General features: G+C 58.3%; 2 protein-coding genes across 2 annotated transcripts in view; one reads left to right on the forward strand and one right to left on the reverse strand.

Annotated features, from left to right (window-relative positions):
- The window catches only part of LOC127749284 (prostaglandin reductase 1-like), an 11,377-nt gene extending 8,377 nt beyond the window's left edge, over positions 1 to 3,000 (forward strand). The window contains exon 7 of the mRNA XM_052266785.1: positions 2,953 to 3,000. Coding sequence (XP_052122745.1) covers positions 2,953 to 3,000 — 48 coding nt within the window. The remainder of the gene's footprint in view (positions 1 to 2,952) is intronic.
- A 33-nt stretch (positions 3,001 to 3,033) lies between these two features.
- Positions 3,034 to 9,570, reverse strand: part of LOC113217357 (uncharacterized) — a 9,159-nt gene continuing 2,622 nt past the window's right edge. The window contains exons 3-7 of the mRNA XM_052266832.1: positions 9,363 to 9,550; positions 9,207 to 9,272; positions 3,487 to 9,120; positions 3,243 to 3,406; positions 3,034 to 3,161 (exon numbers count right to left, since the gene is read on the reverse strand). Coding sequence (XP_052122792.1) covers positions 3,491 to 9,120; positions 9,207 to 9,272; positions 9,363 to 9,550 — 5,884 coding nt within the window. The 3' untranslated portion in view covers positions 3,034 to 3,161; positions 3,243 to 3,406; positions 3,487 to 3,490. The remainder of the gene's footprint in view (positions 3,162 to 3,242; positions 3,407 to 3,486; positions 9,121 to 9,206; positions 9,273 to 9,362; positions 9,551 to 9,570) is intronic.

A 9,570-nucleotide genomic window follows, 5' to 3' on the forward strand; every position in this document is an offset into this window, starting at 1 on the left:
GTTGTGTTCAATTTGAACAAGTGAGTCAGTTGGCCTGCACCTTGCTGAGTCCGTCGGTGCCAAATTTGTGGCGATCGCGCGCATAGGCCCGCAACAGAACCGTGGACAGTGCGGCGGGGCGGGGGTCCCGAGCGGCACAGCACCCTCTCCATTAGTACTGCTCTGAAGCCATAGTCGTGAGAACTTTCACGATACTAATGCTTGAGCGTGACAACTCGGAGCGTATGGTAACGGGGACGGGAAGATTAGAACAAAAACAGGAAAAGGGTGTAAAAACTTCGGGAATTATGTGTACATCTGCCTGGGAATCTTCGGGTTAAAAATGATCCAAATCAATCTAAATCGCTAAAACCAAGCGGAAAACTAGTGGAACTGGTGGAAAGTAGTCGAAGCAGAGGGGGTTTTTACCTATAGAATAAATATAAGAGGACGGGAATCACTGGGCATCAAGTATTTCGGGAATCATATGTACATATCGAAAGGGAGTTATTGCCCCCTCGGCCTGGTTCGTTTGAATCGAACCTCCGCTTACTATCCGGCTGCCAGACACGGAGACCACTGCGACTAGCGGCGACTTGGAGGGGGGATGTGGAACGAGCCACTTCCACTGAAAAAAATACCGTAGGCAGTTACAGTTTGCCTACGGTCCGTACCGTATTTTCAGCGTACACGGTCAGGCCGTAACAGTATGAACTGTACTTTCTTGTTTTGGTTAAGAGCTGTATTCGACTCCCTACAATTTTTTCAAGTAACGGTCTGTCCTGTATGACACGGACCGTAACCAAAAATTACGGTTCCGGACCAGGCAACAAATTTACAGCGCAGACCGCAGGGCTTTACAGTGTGTTTTTCTAACAGAGTTAGTCAAATCTGGTTTCTGAGAGGCGAGTAGATCGTGATGATCGACTCAGTTCGGTTTAAGCAGCCAACTTCTCTGTGCGAGCTGACTTAGTAGTAGGAATCAGCCATGGTCTGGTCTACAAAGCGAGTTGTACTAGGGCAAGCTACCGCAAACTCAGCTCTTAGAACCAACATGCCCGTCAGAAGCAATCAACTTGCACTCGACGAAGCGATTCTGGTCGCTACGGTTAACCCTTTTTCCGTGAAGGCCATCTTGATAACACACACTACGCTGACAGTGCTAGAGAACGTTGTGGGCAATTTTAGTGGAGAGAGCCTTTTTCCCATTTTGTTTTGCGTCGTTCCGGCGTCCACCTGACGCCCTGCAGGTTGTACCCCGTTCCGTTCGACAGCCGCCATTCCAGCCAGCGCATCGCCTACTCCTGGATACATTCTCCTGAACTTGCTTTATACCTCCCCGGGGAGGCTTTAGCCTTCTCCGCCCGTCCTTCCGCCCCATCCCATGCGCCCCGTGCGCGCGCGGACCGGCACGCCGCTCAAGGGGATGCACGCGCCCCGCTCGGAACCTTTTTGACCTTCGAAGGAATCAGTTGCGACGAGGCAAGGAAAAACATACAAGACGGCTATCAAGAATTATGCCCCTCCCCTTCCACCCACCCTTCCCTCCGGTGATCGTACGCGTGTGTGGGTCCGCGGGTGCCTCGTGCGACACTCTTAAGCAGGAGTGAGTGTGATGGCACAGCCTCGGCGAGCCAGCTGCGGGTGTGCGCGGCGCAAACCATCCCCTGCAGGCGACGGTGGGCCCGTTTCAATATTTAATGCAAAGATGAAAGTTTGTAAAGTTTGAGGAAGAAATGAAGCGCTGTATCGTGGCCGGGGGGAGGGGGGGGGAGCCTCAGCGGCACCGTTGCTAACGACAAGCTGCACCCCCCTCTCTGTCACTCTCAAACACACTCGCCGAATAGGCCCACGGCGTGTGGCAAGCCTATCAGCCGACTCTCTTGTTTGGACGCTGCCGAGCCGGTGGCAGGGCACCGTTGGTTGTCGCTCTCTTGCAGACAAGATCACACGTCACACACACACATAAGCACACGCACACAAAGTTGGCGCTAAGCTAAACAAGCATAGGTTGTCCCCCTCTAGCGCGCCATGGAATAAAATAATAGTAGTGCTGAAGTGGAGAGGGGGCGGGGGATCCTCGCACGGGGACATCTGTTACTACTGCGAGGCTGGGGCGCGTAGCAGACGACGTGCCATGCGCCCCGCGCCTCGCCCCACCACGTGAAATTACTGTGTAGCGCCGGGGCGACGCCACGCCGACCGGACGGGACGAGCGGGGTCGACAGGGGTCGGTCGGCATGACAGCTGCTGGACCCACGTCCGCCCATCCGGGGGACATGATAGTAAACTAAATTAAAAGGCCGCCGCGCCACGCACGCCGAGTCATCGACAATGCAGCTGCGCGCTGGCACTAGTGCCAATAGTAAGACGTGCGTTATTTTATTTTTTGTTAATGAGTAGTCATTTTAATTACGCTAAAGGTCATACCCTCCAAAAAACAGGGAATTCGTGTCCAACCATTTTAAAGCAATTCCATTTTATATTAACCTTATCCACACTCCATCCTGTTTCGACACTGAAGAGCAGCAGCACTGATCTGCGGAGGCTGTCCCTTTGAAATAAACGCAACGTTTGTTCAGGCGCTCTGTGCGGTGCGCCACTCTCTGCGCGCCACGCTCTACGCGCGCCACGCCCTCAAACGAATCGCAATGTACATTCCATCAGGGCGAAGCTGCTCCCGATGATTTGGTTCGACGAACCCTGGCGGCATACCAGCGGGTCACCAATATTTGCCCAGAGATCGTTTCTGTACAGAAAAAAAAAACGTTAACGCTAACGCTAACGTGAAAGCAGATGACTTTTGGCGATTGGCGATGAGCATTTTGCTGTGGGCGTCACCAAACATTCATATCCTGAGAACGCATGACGCTTTAAGTTGTAACTTTCGTTTACTGCGTTAAGTTGTGATCTCACCACAAGCCCGGCGTTAATTGTTCAACATCTGGTTGTGAAAACTACTTCTAAATTTAGCTTCAGCTGTGCAGTAATGAAAATATGACATTATGGTGGTGTTATTAGATTTCTATGAAATGTAATGAAAACAGCATCGAGTCGACAACACACATTTTAATTTACTTTTATTATTACATTAAAAATGGGGTGTGAGCGCTCGCACGCATAGCTCATAAACACACACGCATGGTGTGGCCCGGCGCGTTTCACTTAATACTCGATTCATTCTGCAAAAAATAATACGAATTAGGTGTGTACATAACATTGTTGGTTAGAGCTGTGCACATTTACGTCAAAATCATAAATACCTGCAGTCACCAACGCTGTTCATGGGCTGGTCGGCAGGATATTTCTTCAGCTTGTCGCACCATTGCTGACTTTTTGGTGCTGGTGGTGGCTGCGCCGAGCGCTGCGCCACGACACCGTTCACACATCGGACAAGGACCACGCGGCCCGTCTCGCAACACATGTCCTGTAAACGAAAATATAAAATGATTACTACATCATGTCGCCTTGTCGCGTAACAAAATTAAACAAGTGTAGCCCACTTACCCGTCTACTGGGGGACGTCGATGACTATCGGGATGTGGTGGCTGTAGTACGCTTGATACGGCGCGGTCCTCGTTGATGTACTGTTCGTGAATACAGCGTCAATGGTGGTGCCGCCGTAGGTGGACTGTGCGCTCAGGTCGCTGCTCGGCGTCAGCCCTCTGGCCGCGAGGGCGTCCGCTATGCAGCGCCCGGCTGTCGCCCGCATGTCCACGTTGAAGTCGGCGCACACGATGACAGTGGCGCACGGCTCGGCGGGCAGCAACAGCCCCAGCGCCGCGAGGATGTCGCCGAGCCTGGCGTCGGTGTGGCAGTACAGCACGGCCACTGCCAGCTCGCTGCCCCGCCGCGCCCTCGCCGCCTCCACTCGAGGCACCGTGCTGACGGCCAGCACCTCGTCGAAGGGCAGCCGCGAGTACACCGCCACGCCTCCCGCGGCCCTCTCTTGATGCGCGGGCGCGTCACAGCGGACTACCTCCTGCATGCCGTCGCCCAGGTCGATGTCCTGTCCCGGGCGCAGCCAGGTCTCGGCCAGCAGCAGGACGTCCGACTGCATCATGACGTCGTCCAGGCTGACGTCGCGGTGGTGGGCGTGGAGAGACTGCACATTGGCGTACACCGCTCGCAGCGCGTGCGCGGGCCGCCCCAGCAGCGAGGCCCACGGCACGGTGAACGGTTTGCTGCGCAGCCTCTCCTTCTCCCTCGCCATGCTGACGTCCTGCTTGTCCAGCCTGGGGTGCTTGAACAGCCTGGCCGCCCTGGCCCCGCGCTGCGGTCGCTGCACTCGGCCCGTCGCCACCCGCCGCAGGCGCTCTCCGGTGTACTTGATGAACAGGCCTGCCAACTTGCGCACCCTGCTCATCCCCACGTACACCATGTTGTTTTGCATCGAGTCGTAGTACTCGACGCACGCCGCGTCGTACGAGCTGCCCTGCGACGAGTGGATGGTGTCGGACAGCGCTGGGACGAGCGGAAACTGCTGGCGCATAACGTGGCGCCACACCTCCGTCCTGCACTTGACGAGCTTCAGGTCTTCGCGGTCGATGGGAACTAGGCCCCGGAGCTCGTCGCCCTCGGGGATGGGTGGCAGCTCGAAGGGCAACAGCTCCAGAGGGAGGCACCGCTGACGCGCGATGGCCGCCTGCAGCTCGCTTTGCTTCTCGCGGCTTCGCGCGGCGCCCACGTCCGCGGAGAAGCGAAGCCACAATGTCTGCACGGCCACCTCGGGCTCCGTCACCCCGGGCGTGCGCGAACGCGAGCACAGCATGCCGGCCTGCACCCAGACCAGGACGCCGACGGCGCCGTTCACAAGCCCATCCTGGACGTTGAGGTTAACAGTAAGCTTGTAGGGCCGCCCCACCACTGCAAGAATGAGGTAGGGGAGGTTCTGCGCACTCTTCGTTGGCAGTGCGCGGGCGCGATCAAGAATGGATTCGGTACTCTCTTGCCTCCTGCGCCGCGCGGAAGAATCCCCCACAGAATTTCGGTTCACTTGGACGCGGTCACGTGCTGGTATTTTAATAATTAATTGATTCGGTGCCTTCAACAGCTCTTTGGTGTTGTATTCGTCCTTGTCTTTGTTGGTGTGGTAGAGGCGAGGGCAATTGCTAGGCACCACCAAGCTGTTTTCGTCTACGAACCTCGACTCTATCATCTCGAGCTCTTCGTCTGTCAAAGGCACTTCTGCGTCGCCAATTTTGGCGAGGATCTCCGCAAACCTTCTGTCTTCACCCTGTCGCATGTTTTGCGTCAGCTCCACGTACTCGAACTTTTGCCACAGAAGTGCACTCCCACCGAGGGAGTCCGTGGAGCTGACGTAGACAGGCTTACCTCCAACAGGGACAAGTTGGCGGAAATCTCCAAATATTATTGTCCATAGAGAACCGAAATCTGCTTCGTTGCCCTTCGCCTCCTTGCAGCGCTGATCTACGGCCAGAAAATTGCGGTCCGACACCATACTAATTTCATCAATAATCTGGCCGTGGACGTTGGCGAAGGCGTTCTGCAAGTTGGCGAGGGCTTGTCCTTGCAGTGGCACCATAATGTCGTCTGCGCCCTGGTTCAGCCGCCGGGTGGCCTCAGACTCCTGGTTATACGACAAGTTGTATGCGTGGTGCATTGTGCTGCCCCCGATGTTGTGGGCCGCCTTGCCCGTGGGGGCGCTGATGACTACCCGGCTGGAGTCCTCGTTGTCGTTGGCCGGGCAGAACGCCTCGAACGCGTTGGCGATGTTGCGAGCCACGACCGACTTGCCCGTCCCCGCCGCGCCGTCGATGTAGATGAGGCGCGGCGCGCTCTGGGTGCGGATGCCGTGCACGACCGCGAGCACCACCTCCTTCTGCTTGGTGTTGAGGCGCCGGATGTTGTCCAGGTAGGTCTCGCGGTCCCACACGCCTCGGCGCCGCACCCGCGCGCTCGCCGCAGGCTGCTGCCTCCCAGGCTCCGGCAAGTCGATGTTTATGTCCTGCGCCGTGCAGTCCATGAAGTCGGCAACAGCCTCGTCGTCGAAAAACAGCTTGCTGTTGCCGGCGAGCATGTTGCGGGCGCTGCACTCGGCCTCAAGCGCCTCGGCCTCGTCCTGAGCTACGCACGCCTCCAGCTCCGCCTGTAAGGTGTCGTCCAGGCCCAGCATCGCCTCGAACGCCTGCCTCCTGCCAAGGATGTCGTCTTCGTGTTCAGCGTACAAACTATGAAAGCTGTCACTTGCCTCTAGAATGTCGCTTTTCTCGTCACGCCAAGGCAGGTGCAGGGTGCACATGCCCCGGTAGAAGTTCTCCGCCTCGTTCCAGTCGTCGCTATTTTCCGCATATCTTCGATACCGGACGATGCGCTCTCTTCTCCGGGGCTTCTTGCTTTGGTGATGCAGGGCAGCGAACTGGGCCAGGGTGACGTTGTCGAGCTCCTGCGCCCTCCTGGAGTACACGTCGTATATGTCCGGGTACCACAGGTCGGTGGAGCCGGGCGGCAAGGCCTGTATGTCCTTGACGGGCTTGGGGCAATGCACTCGCTCCTCGGGTCGCGAGGTGTCGATGAAGGTGCACTTGCGGCTGGTCTCGCACAGCGGAAACTTCATCAGCACCCACGCGGCCTCCTGCGCAGATGTCTCCTTGGCCCTCAGCGTACGAGAGCAAAGCATTTTCATTAAAGTGCGGTCGTCAAATCCACGCTCTCGTCGCAGCCGTGTAATTTCGTTGTGCAGGTGAGAGTGGTTCTTCTCCGCTTTTGTCACGTACGAGACCACGTACCGTATCAGGCTGAACACGTCCAGGACTACCTGCGCGTCGGTGTTGGACCCGAACGCCTCTAGCACCCATGGCAGGTACGGGTTGGTCCACCTGTCCTTGACGCGCCGCTTGTACAACACTTGGGGCCGCATCACCCCCGTGCGGATGGCGAGCTCGTATGTGGCGTCATCTGGACACTCCACCATTTCCCACACCTCCTTCAGGGTGTCAGGGCAGTCCGGCGCAGAGAGCACGTCTTTGAGCTTGAGGCGCAGCTCGCGCAGCTGCTCGATGTAGGTGGCCCAGTCGGTGCCGTTGTTGTTCTCCTTCCGCTCGTCCACATCGGGGCGCAGGGGCAGCACTATCCTCGTGGTGTCGGTCGGCCAAAACGGCGCCCCAAAGCGACAGTGGCGGTGCATCTCGCGTCTATCCAAGAGCTTCTTCACAAACCTGTGCCGTACATACTTGTTCTTAAAGCACGTTGACGTGTGGCAGTGCTTATTTCTTGCTGCCAAAGGATGGTCACTATCACACGTCACCAGGTCGTCAATGAAGGCCACCGTCTTGGCCACGTCATCCAAGGGCTTGTCCGGGCCGTCCTCGAGCCACAGCAGACAGTGCGCGTGGGGGGATCCGCGCTGCTGAAACTCGATTCGGATAAACCAGTCCTTGGCGAAGTGGCGCCCCATAGGCCCTTTCACCCGGGCGCGCAGGTTCTTCTTTAGCTGCAGGACGACCTCCCTGAAGTAACTCGCGCAGACCACGGGGTCCTCCCTGATGAGGCGCAGCTTCTCCTCCGGTCGCACGATGTCATCCCCATCACCCGCCTCCCCGTCACCCACCTGCTGCAGCACGCTGTCGATGGCGTCCATGGCCTCCTCCCCAACGCAAGAGGGCTGGTCGCTCGAAGTGGCCTCGGCGTTGAAGCGGTCCATCTCGGCGTGCTCCCGGTGCAGCTTGCGCAGCACACTGATGAGGGTGGGGCTGTGATACTCGGCGGAGGAGAGCGTGACGAACAGGTGCGGCGGTCCGAGCTGGCGCACGGCGGCGAACAAGTCGTAGGAGCGGCCCCGCCAATACTCGGCCGAGTTGGGTAGCAGGCACGGCATGGCGAGACCCCTCTTCTGAGAGGTGGACACGAACTCCTTGTCCAAAAGCTGCTCCTTCGAAATGTTGCGGCCGAGCACGTCTTTGGCGCCTCGCTTGAACTTGTGCCGGATGCGGCCGGACGCCTGCTCCCTGACGTGCACGTTGTACTTGTAGAGCACGCTCTGCGGGCGCGCGCCCCGCCGGTCTACCCGCTGCACCTCGCTGCGCATTGCCTGGTAGCGCGTCACATGCCGGGCGAAGGCGCGCGGCTGCCCCAGGTACACGCCAGGGAAGGCCAGCTCCTCAGCCTTACGGTCCCACACGACACTCACCGGGGTGCTGTTCTCGCCCGGCGCCACATCCACCTCGTCGGTCTCCGGGTCGGTTCTGCACGGCACGGGCGGGCGCGCCGGGCACGCGCGGTCCTCTGCAAGCAGTGAGTGCTGGACTGTCCCGAGGCGTGAAAACATCTCCTCGTGGTCCGCAGGTTCGTCGGGCTGCCCAAAGAACACGTCTCCCTCCTCACTGAACCGCGGCTCCTCTTCTCCCTCGGCGGGCGCAAGCGGTGGGTCCAGGCGGGACTCGTCGAAGACGACGCCGTGCTCGCGGTACAGCGGCGTGCCCTGCAGGTAGCGGCCCCACTCCACCAGCTTGCTCTTGTCAACGAAGCTCCGCGCGTATGCTCGTCTGTGTATTAGCTTGCGCTTGATATTGACAACACACAGCTCGTCTTCCTGAGGCAGCAGCGGAATGACGGTGCGCACCGTGTCGGCCGCGTCCGTCGGCACGTTGATGACGGAGCCCCGCACGCCGTACTGCCCGCGGCGGCCCAATTTGCCCAGGTGCACTATCTGCTGGAACGGCAAGCGCAGCGCTAGCACGTGCTCCTCCACCTCGGTGAGCGGTCGCAGCCCGGGCGGCACAGGCGGGTAGCGGAAGCCGTTCACCACGGCCGTCGGCGGCACCTGCATCTTCACGATGTAGCCGTGACAGGTGGCGCACAGGTCCTGTCGGCCGGGCTCCGTCACCAGCTTCTCGAGGTGCTCGCTGACCGCCGGGCCCATGTCCTCGCCGAGGCGCTCCACGTTGACGCGGCGCACGGCCCGCTCGTTGAGCAGCCGGTCGCACACGTAGCACTGCGCCGCGCACACGCCGGCCAGGGCGCGGGTCACGCTCGCGCACACCGCCGCCACCACGGCGGGGTCGTTGGGGCGGGGACAGCCCTGGGGCTCCACGCCGTCATCGTCCTCGGCGTCTGTCCCTTCGCTGTATTCGTCACCCAAAGACTCGCATACCGAGTCGTCGTCCGACTCACACACCAAGCCTGTAAGAGCAACATGGTTGCATGTCTAGTACTTAACAGCGACAAGACGAAAACATAAATGTAAATTAATACACATTTTAACTTACGGTCGTTCCAAGCTGAGAATATATTTTGGTTCGAGCCCCCCAAGTCGTCTACAGCCCCGTTGGGTTCTGTAATCGAAGCAGCAATTACAAGGCTAATTTTACAATCTTAACATCGAAGTTTAAAGACCAGTTTTGTTCAAATAGTTAAGTACTTACGGATCTCTGTTTGGTCAGCACAATTTCCCTGTCCCTGCTCTTTTTGCTTTTTTCCTTTCCGCCGTTCTCGCTCTCTTTGCCGCTTCCGTTCCTTCTGTTCCGCCGACTTAGTTGAGCGTTCCTGTTCCTTTCCTGCCTCGGAAGCAGCCTTAACCTTAGCCCAGTACCGCTTTCTCTCTCTCTCACGCCTTCGCTCTCGCTCCGCTTC

Source organism: Frankliniella occidentalis, unplaced genomic scaffold (assembly GCF_000697945.3).
Source record: "Frankliniella occidentalis isolate FOCC.00 unplaced genomic scaffold, Focc_3.1 Scaffold43, whole genome shotgun sequence".
Classification (NCBI taxonomy): domain Eukaryota; kingdom Metazoa; phylum Arthropoda; class Insecta; order Thysanoptera; family Thripidae; genus Frankliniella; species Frankliniella occidentalis.